Here is a 17,074-nt window from a genome sequence, read left to right as displayed (position 1 = left end):
AGGGAAATGCTACAACACGAATAGAGAAAGATTGCCATCAACGGTGTTATGTCTGACAAGGATTTGAAAAAATAAAAAAAACCCACCAAAAAAAACCACAGAGGGTTTGCAAGGAATTGGGATGAGGGTCTCTTAAGAAATCCTGAAAAGAAGACCATTTTTTTTTTACCTGAAGGCAGCAAAGACAATTAGAGCTGTAATGAGTGAAGTCACTGATGCTGCATAGCCAGCAGTGTAGACACGCCAAAATGCAGAATAATATGATTTCTGTGAGAAAAAGAGAACACAGACCAATGCTGGTGGTTATGCAGCACGCATGCTGGTGTGATTTTTTCACTAAATACATTTTCCTTTACTAGTCAGTCCCATCACCTATGTGCTGCTTTGCGTGCTTGGGATCTGCTTCAGGATTTTTGCTCCATCGCTAATACACCATTTTTTCTTTTGAATCCTGCTTCACATTACACATGAGGCAGGTTTCACAGCCCAGAGGCTCATCTGCAGTAGTGACCCCTTTGAGCACATTCGACAGGAAAATGATAACTTTGTTAAGTCACTACATTTTCTCCTATATGTACATAAAGGTTCTAGGGCACTGGAAGCTGCTGATGGGGGATTTGTGAATCTTTTGTCACTTTAGACCTGGGCTAAATTTGATAAGTATTGGTTTTCATAAACAGCTATAGCCAAAAGAGAAATAAAACTTGAATTTTGCAGGTGATGAAACTGAAACACTGTGAAACAGTCACATCATATTGTGGAGGTAAAAAACATAAAGTCAAGAAAATAACTTCACAGTCTTTAATTCTTTGGACAAACAGTTGATTCAGTTGCCGTATAATGTAACACTGTGAATTCTTTATAGTTCATTTGTTTGTTTGTTTTACATTTAAACATCTTATGTCCTAAGAAAAATGAAGCACGCTTACCTTGCTTTAACTATGCAAATTTTACTCTGATTCACTACACGATCACTTAATTATTTAAAATCCCAAGAAACTAAATTCTCTGAATCCAGGCAAATTTCCTCTTTGCAAATGCAATGGACACTTTGTTCTCTAATTGATCCAAACTCTGTTTATCCAAAAGGCAGCAAGTCTAGGCTGAGACAACCTATTAGCAATTTTAAATAGATACATAAATAAATAAATCATGCAACCCCGACAACCTAGGAATCATACTTGTGTTTCTTTTATACAGTATTTTCAAAACACGGGTTAACATTAGGAAATAGGTTCTTCAATTGAACAATGAAGCATTTCAATGCATTTTATCTGTTTTTGTAGGGTAGCTAAAAAAACAATACTATTTGCAGAAGACATCGTAAGTCCTCACTGCAGATACAAAATACAAAGCAAGTGGTTCTGTTAAAATATAAGTGGGATTCTTACTTACTTCCTTATGTTTACAATGCAGTAGAGCTTACTGGTCTTATCTTCCTGTTATAGACTTGTGGGTTTGACTGGAATATCAACCTAAACACAGCCACAGCACAGTCATGAGCGCTGGCCTGAAATCTTCCATGATGTTAAAATGTAAGTGTAGTCCCTTGCTTGATTTCTGCCTAGGCCAGCTACAAACTATGCCTGGCTTAACGCAAGCCAGGGATGGCTTAGAGAAAGCCAGATTGCAGAGTAAGAGAGTTTCTTAGTTTACAGGTGGAGAACTGAGCTCCAGATATCTATACTGCTTGTTACAGCTGTGCTTGAGTTTCTAAGTTCATGGAGCCAAATGGCTGTAGCCTTTTGTGTCTACACTTCCTAAAGATTGAGATACCCGAACCAGCACTTCTGTGCTTCATCTTGCATGCCTGGAGAACAAAATGGTTTACTCCAGATAACACCCAGAGTGTTAGTGATGACAACCCTCTTCACCTTTCTGTGTCTTGCTTTGGCCCATGACAAATGACCTTTTTCCACTTTGGAGTCATGACTGCACACTCACAATGAGCATATAAGCTAGTCTTTTCTTTCATAAATTGGAGGTAGTCCATTGCTTCTATTGAAGTACCACAACAGGAGGAGAAGGCAGTGAGGGACCTCACCTTGCATTTGTGCAAGATGTATAAGCCTTGTCCAATACAGACTGGAGATGGGGGGATGGAGAGACCACTATTCTCTCTTGCTCAAACTGTCCCATTTAGCAAAAGCCAGAACTCAAAGGCAGAGGCAGCGAGCATGTGTCTCTGTTAATCAACAACCTTCAGCCATGAGGCAAAGTTCACCACTGAGGCACTACCAACACCAACAAAGTGTGAGGCATTCCTATCCTGGGGTCACATAAGTTGATGAGGAACATGGGAATTTAAGTCACATGAAGATGTGGGTGAAAAAGAGATGCTGCAGGAGCCTATTTCAGTACCAGTGATGATCATCAGATAGGAAAAATAGAGGTCCACTCCACTGAATACCTAAGATAAAGTGTGGAAATACTCAATGGCATCCAAGAGTTCCCTCCTAAGATATTCATTGGCCACAGTGCTATAAAGTTATGGAATCTTTTTCTCTGACTCTAAGAAAGTCTGAGAAAAAATCAACAGGAGGGATCCAAAGGAATTTTCCCTCAAAAAAAACCTCACAAAACCCAGACAGGTTGGTAGGGTTTCCTTGGGAGATGGGTGCATGACAAAGATTCAGATCACCTCTGTCAGAGAACCAAAGCCTTTGTTTGGCAGGACAAGTGAACTTGTCTAATTCTTAACTAATAATGAATCAACTCGTTAACACCAAGAGGAGACAACTGGATGGAGAGGAAAGTGCTACCTGCTACTCCCATGTTTTATATTAAGCCTGATTTGTTAAACAGGCTCTAAATACTGAACTCAGGACTCAGGGTGGGTAACTACTGCGTTCTGACAAGGCTCAGATGTGTGGGAGCATCCAACTGCTCAGCACTCTCAGAAGAGGATGCTTTGGAGATGCCCAGAAACAGGAAATAAAAAACTTACCTGATCCTCAGGCCCTTTACTGGAACCTTCATCAAATCCGCAGGCAACGGTGTATGGTGGGAATGGTTCTGACCAAGATGACTCCTGTGTACAGTTTCTCTGAAGGAAGCCTTTAATGGTAAAATATATCAGAGAATGAATTGGGGGGGTGGGGTGTTCTTTAAGTTTTTACAAGAAACAACAAATTTTTATTCCTACATTAATTCTTAAGTTAGGAACTTACAGGTCTAGTCATGTTCAGCAAGATTAGCTACGGAGTTATAATATTCTACGTTATTTATCATTTGAAAATTTGAGACAGATGTTCCCATTCATTTCAAGATTCAGTGGAACTTCAACATTTCATACAGGAAAATCCTTCAGCAAATTCAGTCTTTACACAGAGGAAAACCAATGATGCAGTCATTGCTGCATTTACAGCATAATTTGTGCTTGGGATCAAAGCCCTGAGCCACCTGATCTAGCTTTGAAATTAGACACAATTTTTAAACTTGGTCCTTCTCTGACTGGAGAATTGGAATAGATGACCTCAAGAAGTCCTTTCTAACATTAATTATCCTAGGACTTTATAAATCAGTGATTCTATGACATATACTCCTTTATAATGTCAGCAACATAGTGCAATTACCTGTATTTTTTAGACTGCCAAAAAGACTAGACAATTCAGTACAGCATAACACAAAACAAAAGTGACAAACATTGACTGTAATCAAAGATGTGCATAACTACTGCATGCCAACTGACGATGTTGTGAGTCAGGAAAATATGCAAGTTACTAAATCATTACTTATTAGAATTTATTTAAAAATATATAGAGATAAAAAGAATAGGAAAGAAGTCTTACCATGGATATTGGTGATTTCTTCAAAAAATCTTGGACAGGGAACTTTAATCACTTCCCCAAAAGCAGCTCTGGGCCAGCAGGTTAGACCATCCCAATCTCTGCCGCAACCTGAAAAAAAAGTGCCTCTAAATAAAAAGAACATCACACAGTTCATCTTCCATAATGAGATTGTCTGTGGCTTTCCCACTTATTCCTATGCATGAAGAAGAGCCACAACAGCACATGCAGCTCTGCAAATGAAGGATTGGATTGTTTTCCTCTTCTCCTTGAGTTCATTGTTGCTTACATACACACTTGGCATTCCAGCTGGACCTTCCCCCACCTTATCTCAGAGAGAACGTACCTGAAATTCAAGCAGATGCAATCTGAAAGTCAAATCGACTGGAGCTCTTGTCAAAACAAAAGTCACTAAAATAAAAATGTTGAATAAATATTAGCACTTGAGATTTCTCATTACTGGTTTCAGAGACTAACTGAAAAATATCAGACTTAAAAATTCAGCCTTAGTCTCTTGATTCTGTGCTTAACGTCTACCAATTTCACATGACTTAAAGGAAATAACATAAGAGCTGAAGTCCTGGTCTTCGGCAATCAATGGGATTTTTACAATGGACTTCAAGAGGGATTAGATTCATCCCAAACTAGAAGAACATCTGCCAGCATCTTATAAAATAAACACCATCACTAGTAACTCTGACTGGTTGGCATTCACAAGATTCCCTAAACCAGAGGTTGCTAGATGATGATGCAGGGCATGATACTGGCTATGAGTCCAATAAAAAGGGTTTTCAGAAGTTATAATTAATCACAACTTTGTCACGGATGCATCACATTAAGACTGAAGCTGTGGTCAGACAGTGTCTGTTGGCAAGTAGGTGTGGGTGCAACGCCGAAAAATTATCAGCTTGTAAAGGTGCCTGAACTAATAAAAAAAGCACTGTGCTGTAACTGAAACTAATCTCTAGATAGTCGTAAGGTGGATATGAAGCAGTGCATGAGTTTCATTTAGGAGGTGTTATTTTCTTTCACTGATTCTTTTCTGTTTCCTCTGTGACTGATGACAAGGCAGATGTAAAATTGTCAAGAGCTGAAATGTGGAAGCAATATTACTTGCCTGTAATTGAGCAAAGTTACTCTCGGGCTTCCGAAAGGGTAGTCCTGAGAATCTCCCATAGCATTATCCTCACATCACCCTCGGGAGGATGAAATTCCTGGTATCTCCAATTTGCCAGATGGGAAAATAGAAGCCCTGATTCATTGCCTCTTATTTTAATTGTGTAAAACATGTTAGCTAATCTTAGCTATGTTCCCTCTGTAATCAGTAGAAAGAGACAGGGACTTCCAGTGCATGATTCATCCCACATTATGGCGGCTCCTTTCTGAGGACGGGATGAATCACTCGCTGCAAATACATGGATCTCTCTGAGGAGTATAGCCTAAATAGGCTGTTAATTTTCAAATTAATAAAGTCAGGTAATATGAGTCCCACTTAGACATGCAGTGGCCCACACACTTAGGGACTTAAAAGGTCCCTCTTAGAGGGACTATAGTACTTTTGAGGAGCTGAGTCTGAAAATCTATCGTATTTGGCAATGTGGGGTTAAAAATGAGAATCAAGCGACCTTACGTAGGAGTGGAACCTGTATGTTTTAGGTCTTAGATCTGGCTTCATTTCCAGTGACTTTTACAGTTTATATCAGAGAAACTGCTGAGTGCAGAGACAGCAAGAACATTCTACATGACAAGGTTTTCAAGAGATGAATGATTGTACAACTTACCCGAGACTCCATCAGAACATCTCTAGTAGAAATTGTGTCGAGTAATGTTGACATCATAGATATGTTCAAGTTTTCTTCAGTAACCCAAGGCTCACACTTTTTTAGACATTTGAGAAAAATAAGCATTTTTAGAGCTTGATTCGATTGACCTATTTTAGACACCTACTTCAAGTTGAGAAGAATTGCACCCTGGACTCTACTGATGACACTCATTAGACACAGCTTTGTACAACAAGAATAAAGTGTAACTACATTAGACTAAAAGGTCTTCAGTGTAGACTAATTCCAGCTCAGATTCTCTGTGAGTGCTGAGAAATAAATCCGTACAAGTTGTGATCCTTCAGTTTCTCTCATGTGCAATTCCTGAAAACTGAAATGTAAGCCAGGGTCTTTTACCAATTTTAGTCTTGTTTAAAATACTCCAGATAAAATACGGGGGATTAATTGATTTTCCAGATCTAATGTTTCATTTTAAATTATATTGAGAAATGCTGTAAATACCAGAATAGATTTTCATTAATGTTTTTCCATCAGTAGGGAATAAAAAGGTGGAAAGGGGATATTTGAGAAGATCAGAGTTGACAAGGTTCAAGATTTTTAAATAGTTTAACAGACATTTGAACAGTTTTTATCCCTTTGAGTAGACTTTGCTACAAAGAGGTTTCCCAAGTCATGTAATTATGTTTCTGTCGAAGGGAAAAATACTTGGAATGTCATAATGTACTTTTCAAATAGAAAATTAATGTAATAAATCATTACAGAAAATGTCTGATTTTTGCCAGGACTTTTTTTGGGGGTTACTGGGTGTTCCAAGTGCCAAATATGTCCAGAAGGTATTCTGGACTTGATTAAAGAGGAGGAAAAAGACAGCTAAAATAGAGTAGGCAAGTACAAGAAGGATATCAGACATTGGTGTGATTGGAAAGGCTGCAGAAAACTAAATAAGAAGACAAAGGAAATAACCTGGGGGTAAGTCTCTAAATTTCGGTAGGCTGCCAAAGGCAGATTTCCAGGTGGTTGCAATACTTCTGTTTCATACCAAGTGCATAGGGCATCTTTGCCTCATAATTCCTCTGTAGAAGATGAACATCTGATAATTCCTGCCAACTGAAAGATCTCACTGGAGTGGATTAATACTAAGGAAATTTGGCCTGAAAAAATGTGACTGAAGTTTTGAAAAAGTTTGAACATTTTGAAATTTCACTTCAAATCATTTCAAAACAGGTCTCCACAATGCCAAGACCCCAGCAAAGAGTACCCCCTACAAAACATTTAAAAAATATTTTACAGGCTCTCTGAAATGTTAACTTTAATTTTCAAAATTTATATTTGAGCATATAATACATTTCAAAACACCACCACAATAAATCCTTTCACTAAAAGAATCTCCAAAAATGTAGAAATACAATATTTTGAAGAAGTTGGGATAATTTTTGTCTTTTGTTTATTGGCAAAAATAATTTTCACCAGATTGGAATTCTTCTTAACACAATATAAATTCAGTGTCTTCTGTGGAAACTTCTTTGGAGTTTTGGATAGGAGTAAAGAACACACCAAATACTTTAGCAATGTAAGATATTCCAAATAGGGTTTTCCTGCCCTAACTAAGCATCTAAACTTGTCAGTTTAGATCTGAACTAATCATCTTACTCTTGTTCTGTAGTTAGTAAAGAGAAGTACGACTCCAGAGAATGATTCATCTCATCCTAAAGTAACCATCTAAACCACAGGCTATGAAACATCTTCTAGGGACACCCATCTTCCTCCATTTACTTCAAAGTAATCTAAGAAGACAAGTTCTGACATAGATATTGATCTTTTAAAGTTGTCTAAAATCAGATGACATGAAGTCCCACCCTATAGAAGGAGAAGCACTTCAAGCTATTAAGAAACCAAATAAAAATAAGAGTGAAATCTTGATTCAGGAGAAAAAATGGTGTCTTCACATTGTGCCACTGAAGTAATACAAGAGGTATTCCTATCAGAGTTTGACAATTAGGACCATTACCTTTAAGAACAGGTGAAACAGATTCATTCTTTTCTAAGCAGAGAGCCTCCTCTTTCACCACCTGTTGGAATATCTTGCATTCTGGATGGATTCCCTCCACCTTGGTGAGAGAAAGACAAAACAAACCAAGAAGTTCTCTGATTATCGGCATGGAAAGAACCAGGTTTCTTTCCAGTTTGTATCTCATGGCTGATACTTCTTGTGTCCAAGAATGTGACAATTCAGCTGAAGATTTTTTTGCAGATAGGACATGTAAATGGAAAAAGGATGGACAAAAGGAGGCTGTGATCTCGTACATTTGTCAATTTGTATACATGTCTGGATATGCATACTCATACGTATTCTTCTGCATGTCATAATAGTCAAGCTCATGTAGGACCTCTTCTCCAATCCGGACATTTATACCACCTCTCCTTTACAGCTATGTATTTCACAAGACTTAAATGGATTCTACAATTTTTGGATCTCCACCTTTAAGTCAACTGGCCAAAACTGGATGAATCCATCAGCTACTGGAATATTCACACTACATCCCCAAAATATACATGGAGTCTGACCATGTACATATTTCTTACCTTTAAAACAAACAAAAATAAATGAATCTATTTTAATATAGAGTTGGTGTTTTTTTAGTTAATTATTTTGGGTGTTCAGAACTACTAATTGGCAAAATATTCCAATTTCGATTCTTGGGAGCTCCCAAGAATCAAGTTTTCTTTATTGGAGGAATCAACACTAAGTGTGACAATAAAGTCTTAATTACTCTTCAGGATGGTGTGCCTACTCTGCTTTGATACTGATCCTAACAGAATGGGCTCCTGGTCTTCTATGGATCTTGAGAGTATAGCGCTATACAAATCACTCTACTGAGAGAGCATGGTGTAAGCTCTTCCCTTCTGAATGCAGTTGGTATAGAAGCAATAAATAGGACAATTTATGTCCATTTGGGCTTAAATAAGAAATAGTGAAGCCCAAGAATTTACAGAAATTAGAAAAACGGTAGTCTTGGCCATAGTTTAATCTGATTACAAAATTTTATCAACATTTTCTGAGGATGTTACACACTTATTAGACAGAGGCACTGTTTCCATTTTACCAAATGAAGAAATGAGAAAAAATTAATGACATGTTTTGGGAGCTTAAGGAATGGTATTTATCTCACAGATTAAGATACCTGTGTTTAAACAGCTAAATGGATTTCTAGACATCAGTTGTTGAATAGAGTCTAGATTAATCTTCTGAAGTGCAGGTACTTAGTGTCATTTAAGCACTGTCATGTATTTTGTTTGGCCTCCACCTCCCACTCCAGAAAGTTTCACGTCCCCTGAAGTCCTACATTATATCTACTGTGATTGTGAAGATGTTCTTAATATCCTAGAACATCCCAAAATGATTGCCTCTGGAGATGCAATTAAATTCTGAGAAAGTATCTATGATGTCAGTGCCTACATGTGACCTTGTTACCTGAGCTTCTTTTGCAGTCTATGGAAATTTAAAGGGTGTCTCCCTCACCCAGGATCGGTTAGTCCCGTTTGGGATGCTATAGGGTATCTCAGCCCTCTTGTGTAGATTCTGCATTAATTTTACCAGCCCCATGTAGAAGTCGTAAACACATGATTTGATGTCTCAGATAATTCTACACACCCATGTTTAGGTAACTGAATTAAACTAAGAATCAGTGGAGTCAATAGAGTCAAAAGAGTCCAGAAAGCAACGGAACTATAGTCAGACAATTGAATCCTGCACCAAAGCCTCCTTTGGGTTATTTGGATCTTCAAGACATAGGGAGTCTTACAGGGAATGGAGTAGAGGGTTTGCTCCTTTGCAAGCTATGCTATTCAAGGGAAAGCCGGGGGCTCAGGGGGTAGTGATTTTAGTGGAAATGGTGCATTGAAGGCTTTCTGAGATGCTTCTGAGTAAGATCGTAGGTCATTCTAAACATCTAATGACTTTGAAAACACAGTACAGATGAAAACATCACTGCTATATTGCCTTTTCAGAATCAGGAAGTTGATTTATTGGCATTCAAAATGTTTTCAGTGAGCAGTGCAACCAGGACTTCTTTTAGCCTCCACAGAAACTTTTCTGGAAGTCATGTAGACTATTACATCTTAGCAATAATATCTGCCTAGGGGGGAAAAAAAAGAATACAATTTTAATTTTAAAAACCTTTAAAAATTTTGGGTTTTAAAGTAGCGTAGATAGACTGCTTTTAATTATGAGGCCCTAGAGATAGTTCATACTTCCTGATATTATAACAGAAAAAGCATTAAGGACACTGTTTCAAAAGAAAATTAAGATATGGCTTTTTCTATGCATTATATTCCTCCAGTGGGTAATTCAAAATACGTTTTATAAATCAGCATGAGTGACTCTTAAAATAGTACTTTGTGCTGTTCAGCTATAGTAACAAATTCTGAAATGCAATTTTTCAGGTATTAATAGGTTCCCTGTTCATCGCTTTATCTTTTAACATACGTTTCACTTGGCGTCCAGCTTACATAACAAAAAAACGGTTTGAGTAGTAATAACAAAATGATTGCTACGTAAATATCTCACTATTTCAGTCTATAAAGATGGATTTAGCTGGACAGGAAAGAAGTAATTTCTTCATTTTCTGGAATTTCTGGACTCCGTTACTTCTGAGAAAATTTTTATTTGGAATATTATTAGGCTTGATGTTTAAAAGTCATGACAACTTGACACGATGCTATACAACTTACCATCTAATGTCCTCTGACAAAAGGCTTGACAACAATGGCCAGTCATAACCCAAAACCATGAAAGGAGATTTTAAATGCTTTGGAGAAACAAGCACTTGAGAGAGGTGGGTTAACTTAACTCCCTCCTCATGCCAGAGATGCTGGGAATGGTGGAAACACACACATAATTAGTTAGGAAAAGTTTCAGAGGAGGAAGGGTTCTTTTTCTCCAAAGGCCAACTTAAGCAACACATGCAGCAAATACAGGTGGAACATAAATGAGGGACTAAGAAGCTGAGCTCTCCCAAATAGTACTTTGATCACTGAATATGTGTGCCAGACTGCTTGCTGCTCCAAGTAGGCTGCATGTCCTTTTTTACCTCCTTTGGTAAATCTACAGCTGTTGAACCAGACCCTCAGCCACCGTCATTCAGCGGAGCCGCACTGAAATCGGTGGCGTGCTGTTCATCTGTTCATTTACAGGGGCTGGGGAAGCCCACACCCTGCCTGCAGGGACGTTGTGCTGCGTTGGGTTTACACGGGACAGAGGAATTGCCATAACAGATCAGATACCTGGTTCACGTACGCCAGACTCCTGCCGCTGCAAGCAGTGACGAATCATCAGAAAACAGGATTTTACAATTTATTCTAGAAATCCTGACCTACTGCTGGTGATACTCACCAGTGGTGAGATTGTAGTCAGCCCCACTACCACCGATAGCTAATTAGTCCGCATGCTCACATTTCTTTGCTTCTGGGTTACTGTATGTGGGGTGAGGGTGGCTATAGCCACCAGAGCCCCGAGATTTTGTTATAGGCCAGTGCATAGGCTCAATGTTACTGATACTTCAGCGTTTGAAAATCAATATGCAATGCACTTGCAGATGGAACCTATAGATCACCCTGTAAGAAGCAAAACTGAGGCTGGTGTTGCTAACTAATAATTTTGTAGCCTTAGTGGAAGTAATCCCACTTCTACCAAAAAAAAAAAAAAAAAAAGAAAAAAAGAAAAAATGACATGTATACAAGAAATTGAGAACAGTGATGATGTTTCAATTTGTTGGTTTTCCTCAGGCTTTAAGAAAAAGACAGACATTAAACCATTTTACAGTTAAAGAAAAGCCTTCTAGGCAGAACATTACTTCTGATCTGTTGGGTATGGCTTACTTATTTTTTGTTATTAATCTCACAGTGCCTTGAGAGAAAAGGGCATGTTGTTGCTCTAATCTGCCTAGAATGGTCAGGTGATGGTGCTTTCTAGAAAGCAAGGGGTCTGCATTTGTTGCAGGGACATAGTGCAATTTGGGAGGCATCTGCTGTAGTGACTGAGCTCTTGTAGGAAAAGAGAAGCTCCTGTTCACCTTGGAAAAGGATAATTTAGGAACCAAAACAAAGCAGAGACTTCTGAGGCAGCGATGTCCAATCTGACACAGTCTCCCCTGCCACAGTAATAAGCATAAGAGGCTGATTTAAAATGCTACTTCTTGGATCAACATTTCCTAGTAGCTTGGCAGTAATCTGGCATGAACCTTACTGCAAATCACAGTGGGGTGCCTTCACTCCAAGGCTTCTACTGAAAACTTAGGGATTTTGTGCATCGTTGTAGACAGCACTCGAGGAAAGGGGTTTTGCATTGCTGAGTTATCACAACACAAAAACCTTTTTGCTGGCTTGAACATTTGTGACCAGCCAGAATTCACAGGGGTATCTCTTGCCTGGAGCAAAGCAATCACATAGTGAACATTAAAAAGTTACCTATGAGAGGCGTGGGCATGCTAAAAACCTGAGGCAGTTTAGAGGGCCAGATTTTGAGCTTGCTTTTACTTTTGGACTTCCTCTTCTTAACAACTGCAAGGTTACTGCATTGAAACCCTAGGCGGTACACTCACTGATAGCAAGTATAGCATTGTTTTGTATTTCCTCTGTTACTTGATAGTTTATTTATTTGCCCAAATCTGAACAGAAAAATCAATCTAATGACCCTTTGGGTTTTGATTTGTTCATGTTGCACAATATCAGACTTAGCGAGCACTGGGAAGAGGGTTTTTAACAACATCCTCATGCCATATTTAGTGCAACTTAGTTAAAAGCCATCTTTCCTGAGAGCCCATCCAAAGATGGTGCCCCTAGGCTTCTGTGGTGGTAGAAAAACTGTAATATAGATGTCACATAAAAGACAGATCTTCACTCATTAAGAAGTCCATCAGCATACTTGGGGAAAAGTAGGGACATTTTCCATGCTCTCTGAAAACAAGGGAAGTGCTTCAAAGCTGAGCACTGAGTATATTAATCACTTTTGAAAAAGCAATTCAATGGGATCAAAGAGACAGAAATAAATTGGTAACACTTAGCCTTTTTGAAAATTAATCAAAAGTTGAAGAGGTGGCTGAATTCATTGGCAAGATGGGAAGATTTCAAGAACTTGAAGAGTCTTTCCAGTGATCTGGTTTAGTTTCTAATACAGTGCAACCCTAAAACCTCATAAATAGGTTTTGCATCAAGTGTATAAATCATTTACTAAGAATATTCATCACTGTTCTTTTTGCCTCTGTCTTTACAGCTTGCATTCTCATCTCAGATCTCCTCTGAAGTCATCTCTGTACTCCACGTTCTCTCTGTCTGTGCTTCCCCTGTTCAGTTTTTCTGATATGACTCTGATGCCTTAATAGTTTAACTTCTCCTTATGCAAAACCAGTGTTGTCTGCCATTCACGTCACGCACTGCTTGGAGGATTAAAACTCACCTGGTATTTTAGGGTACAAAAAGGCACAGCAAAAACATTCAAAACTCCTCCATCCACAGCCTGTTTTTAACTGTGGAATGAAAGGTTCAGTCAGTCCTGGAAGTTGGCCAGTGATGGCAAAGACACAGTCCAGAGAACCAGGATATGCTCTGAAGCATATGCTTTTTTCAGCTGAGATTTTGATGAACAGGAAAGGCTGATAGGATGGAAGGAAGCTCATGAAAATGTTGAACACAGGTTGAATAACTGAAGACGACAAAGAAATCTTCAGTCCTTCTCATAAACTTCTCAGACTGTTGAAGATATATCTCATCAAAACCTCCGTAAGATCTGCCTCTTTCCATCTGCTTAACTTCTTTCTCAGGCAGCCAAGTGCTAATTAGAAAGCTTTGAGCCTTGGAAACACAGGTCACTGAAGTCAGGGCCAATTGTCACATGCGCTTTGAAGGGAGCTGGGACCTGAGCTCCCATGAGCTCTTGTCCATTTCAGTACAACTATACTCACAATCACCACAGCAGGGATCTTCCTGTCCAATGTGGCCTCTAAGTAATTCCGAGATATTTATAGTGTAATATAAGTAGTATTATGTTCTGTCAGAAATAAAAAATAACCAAAGATTTCTTATGCAGCAAAAATGTCCACCACTCACATGCACTTGTAAATATAGGTGAGCATCCACTTTGTTTCTACCATATCTAAGCCATATTTACCACTCTTGATTTTGACTGACTGTAAAGCATGAGGGCACCACAGCAGTGACATGACTCCAGTCACCAGCAACATATTTAGTTATCATAGAAAGTCCTGGCCTCAACTTGCAAGCTCTGACACAGTCTTGATCCCAGAAGCCTTCAACGCCAAAGATAAAGACCTATTTCCAATCTTTCTCTTCAAGCAGTTAAACAGATTATTTCAGGAGTCTTTTTTGCTGAAAATGACTACCTAGAGGACATTTTCAGTGTTTGTTTTCTCTTTCTAACTTGATTACCTATGGAACAAGAGAAGCTGAGACACTGATTGCCTTGCAGTCATTTAGAGGAATATCTTTTCAGGATTGTTTTTAAGACATTGGAGTTATGCTTGAATGCTCCTCTGTGTATTGGATCATATTTATCTGGCTGTATTTAACTGCATAGCCTTACAGAGAACAGTACTTGTTATACATACAGATCTATGTATATCAATATATGTATTTGCGCATACATATTCTGTATGTGACAATAGAGCCATATTATTTTATTCTGTTTATAAACCCTATGTAATTAGTATTATCTTGAGAAAAATGAAAACTAATTTATTAGCTCTATGTTAAATCTGGCAGAACATTTAATTGCCACTAACACTTAACGAATAACAGAAAACTAATAACTGAGGATCCTTGCTTTCTGCTATTGCAAGTATTCCTCCAAATTAAAGAGAAATTTCTCCCTTTCTGCATGTGTAGCATGTTTGTCTAAAGGTGGAGTTCATGTCACCTCATCCCAAAGAACTGAAACCTACATGTTGAAATTCATCAGCAAGTTCACTCAACTGAAGCTGTAGCCATTGTTCTTGGAGTGTTTCCACCTCTTCCCAGTAGTATTGAAGGAGGCTAAATGAGTAGTTTAGGCAGGATTACTAATTTTAGATAGATAATTTTAGATGATTAATCTAAACTCCCCCAACAAGCCTCCCTTAACGATCAGCGAAGGCAGACAAGCAGTTCCAGGGAAGGGTTCCTCCTCTCTCTCTCAGACACCTATTTGAGGACAGAGTGACTCACTGTGCAGGAGCCTGTCTCCCTCCATTAACTCCCTCAAGGCTAATGAAACACCTAAACAGACTGATTCTTCCACACCTCCAGTTCCCTATAGAGAGGAACTTAAGGTCTGAAGGGACCGGGTCCCTAGAAGAAGCATGTATGTCCCTCCAACACAAACTCAGCAGTAGCAGCTGGATCAGAAATTTAGGCACCCAGCTCTGTTTACAGCTCCCGTTAGGGAGCTCAGCATCTTGCCACATATTTGTATCCATATGCCTTTTACCACAAGAAATGCTTTTTTAAAGCAAATGTGTCTCTCAACGATAACCCATCTATGTTTCCATTCCACCCCCATTCATTGGAGGTGGAATCAGAATCAGATCTGTTCAGACTGAACCCCTTCGCCAGAAACGTGAAAAGCTGTTACGTGTTTGAAGAAGAAAGCTAGCAGGAAGGACAGTGAATGCAGAGTCTTTTCTGTTCCCCATCCTCTGTTTCCTGAGACTGAACTCTTTAAGACAGGAAAAGTAATTTTTATGCATTTCAGCACCCACTGCTCTCTGTTCCTTGTCACTTACAAGCAAATGGTAATTTTTAATGTCAAGGGCTCTATTCTGCAAGACACAAAGTATATCCTGCAGCACAGAGCTCCCTGTGGAGCTGATAGGTGGTAAAAGTACCCAGTTTCACAGAGGAAGTTTTCAGGATTGCCCTTCTGGTTTATTTTCATATCTGAATAATGAATTATTTGCAGAATCCACACTAGAATTATTTCTCTGCTCTGACGTGATCCTTTGAGATATGAAAGTACTGTTTACTTAATACCTCTTATGGGTCTCTGGCCTTCCCTGACTCTCTACCTTAGGGTGCAAAACTTTTCCGCAAGATCTAGTTTGACAACAAAAACCACTGATATTCAGAGCACTGACTCTTACCAGACGTGTAGTTGGAGTTCACGTATGAGCAATAGTTGGAGGCCAAAAGCTTCACAGAACATGCAGTTTGTAGAATTTCTTTTATTATGGGCACAGTCTGCTGCAATATGTTAAAACAGTAAAATGATGTGTGGCAGCGCACAGACGTGCATAATACATCACTTCAGGTTAGCTCCACTCTGCAGCAAGAATAAGTTGTCCCTCTATTATGTGTAAAAAGGCTTGTCCAGATGCCAAAGTCACTCCACCTGTAGCAGTGTAACACTTTAGGCTGACTAGTTTTCCCTGAAAGAAGGTTGTTACACATGACAATAATTATACATGGAAAGTTTTATGTAGCAACGACCTATATCCTGTCACTTGTACATAAAGCTATGTAAATACAAAGGAAAAAACAAGTTCCAGAGGAGGTGAGGTACAGATGTGAAAATGCATCCCATCTTTCACTTTTTTAAAGCTGAAGGGTCAAGACCAGTCTGTAACCATCTAGGCTCTCACTATCATCAGTGGGAGAAAACAGGCCCTACAGGAACATTCGCCTCATCTGTCTTGCTCAGGACAAGACGGATCGCCTCCCGGTAAGGTGACCTAACTACAGCGGGACTCTGAACCCCAGCCTACACTAAACATTTAACTGTGAAATGGCTCAAGTTAGAATTAATGAGTCCCTGGGAATCACGCCCATAGGAAGCTTTCCAAATACTTCTCTGAGGCTGAGGACTGAGGGGAAAGAGGATATTTGACTGTACTGGTACTTAGCTTTTGCTAACGAGCCCAGGCAATACCAGAGGTAGAGCATGGGGCTTAGGGAGGGGTGTACGTGCTTGAAGTCTGTCTCTGTGTTCATGCATCTTCCCTGATGTTTAATGTTACAGGCTTACCTGCTGCCTCCAGTGCGTAGCAGACATAAGATGGTTCATGCTCCTGCTTGGTGATGTTATAAGCAGATGCCTTCAGCAGTAAACACATCAGTGCCCTCTCAAAGAGGTAAACGTCCCAAATTCATCAGGGGGAACTGTTCCTTAGTTATCCTCCTTCTTCAGCAAAGTTACCTTTCTTAGGACAACTCGGACACCAGGCTGTCCCTTTCTGTCCCTCTAAAGCCATGCTACAGCTATTCTGATTTAAAGAGGCTTTTCTGTCCTTTGGAAACCGCAATTCTAATGAATAGAAATGAAAAGGTATGTATTAATAGCATCTTAGGGCTGGAAAATTTTAAAAAGCTGGGTCAAACCTGTAACTGAGGAATATTTTTATCTTTCCTCTCCTCCTACATCCCCAGTCCCTTTTTTAAACCTTTCCTTATTTTTCTTTCTTTCTACCTGCTCCCTGTTACGAGAAAAGTTGCCTTGTCTCTGCGGACACCGCCCCCCCC

At 39.2% G+C, this 17,074-nt stretch overlaps 1 protein-coding gene across 1 annotated transcript in view; it reads right to left on the bottom strand.

Moving 5' to 3' along the window:
• The window catches only part of LOC104627448 (vasoactive intestinal polypeptide receptor 1-like), a 28,863-nt gene extending 12,660 nt beyond the window's left edge, over positions 1–16,203 (bottom strand). The window contains exons 1-5 of the mRNA XM_010295713.1: positions 16,198–16,203; positions 7,578–7,671; positions 3,792–3,899; positions 2,948–3,057; positions 170–267 (exon numbers count right to left, since the gene is read on the bottom strand). Of these exons, the coding sequence (XP_010294015.1) occupies positions 170–267; positions 2,948–3,057; positions 3,792–3,899; positions 7,578–7,671; positions 16,198–16,203 (416 nt within the window). The remainder of the gene's footprint in view (positions 1–169; positions 268–2,947; positions 3,058–3,791; positions 3,900–7,577; positions 7,672–16,197) is intronic.
• Positions 16,204–17,074: the final 871 nt, after the last annotated feature.

Source organism: Phaethon lepturus, unplaced genomic scaffold (genome assembly GCF_000687285.1).
Source record: "Phaethon lepturus isolate BGI_N335 unplaced genomic scaffold, ASM68728v1 scaffold861, whole genome shotgun sequence".
Classification (NCBI taxonomy): domain Eukaryota; kingdom Metazoa; phylum Chordata; class Aves; order Phaethontiformes; family Phaethontidae; genus Phaethon; species Phaethon lepturus.
Note: the sequence above shows the minus strand (reverse complement) of the source record. Positions and strands in the feature narration are given on the sequence as shown.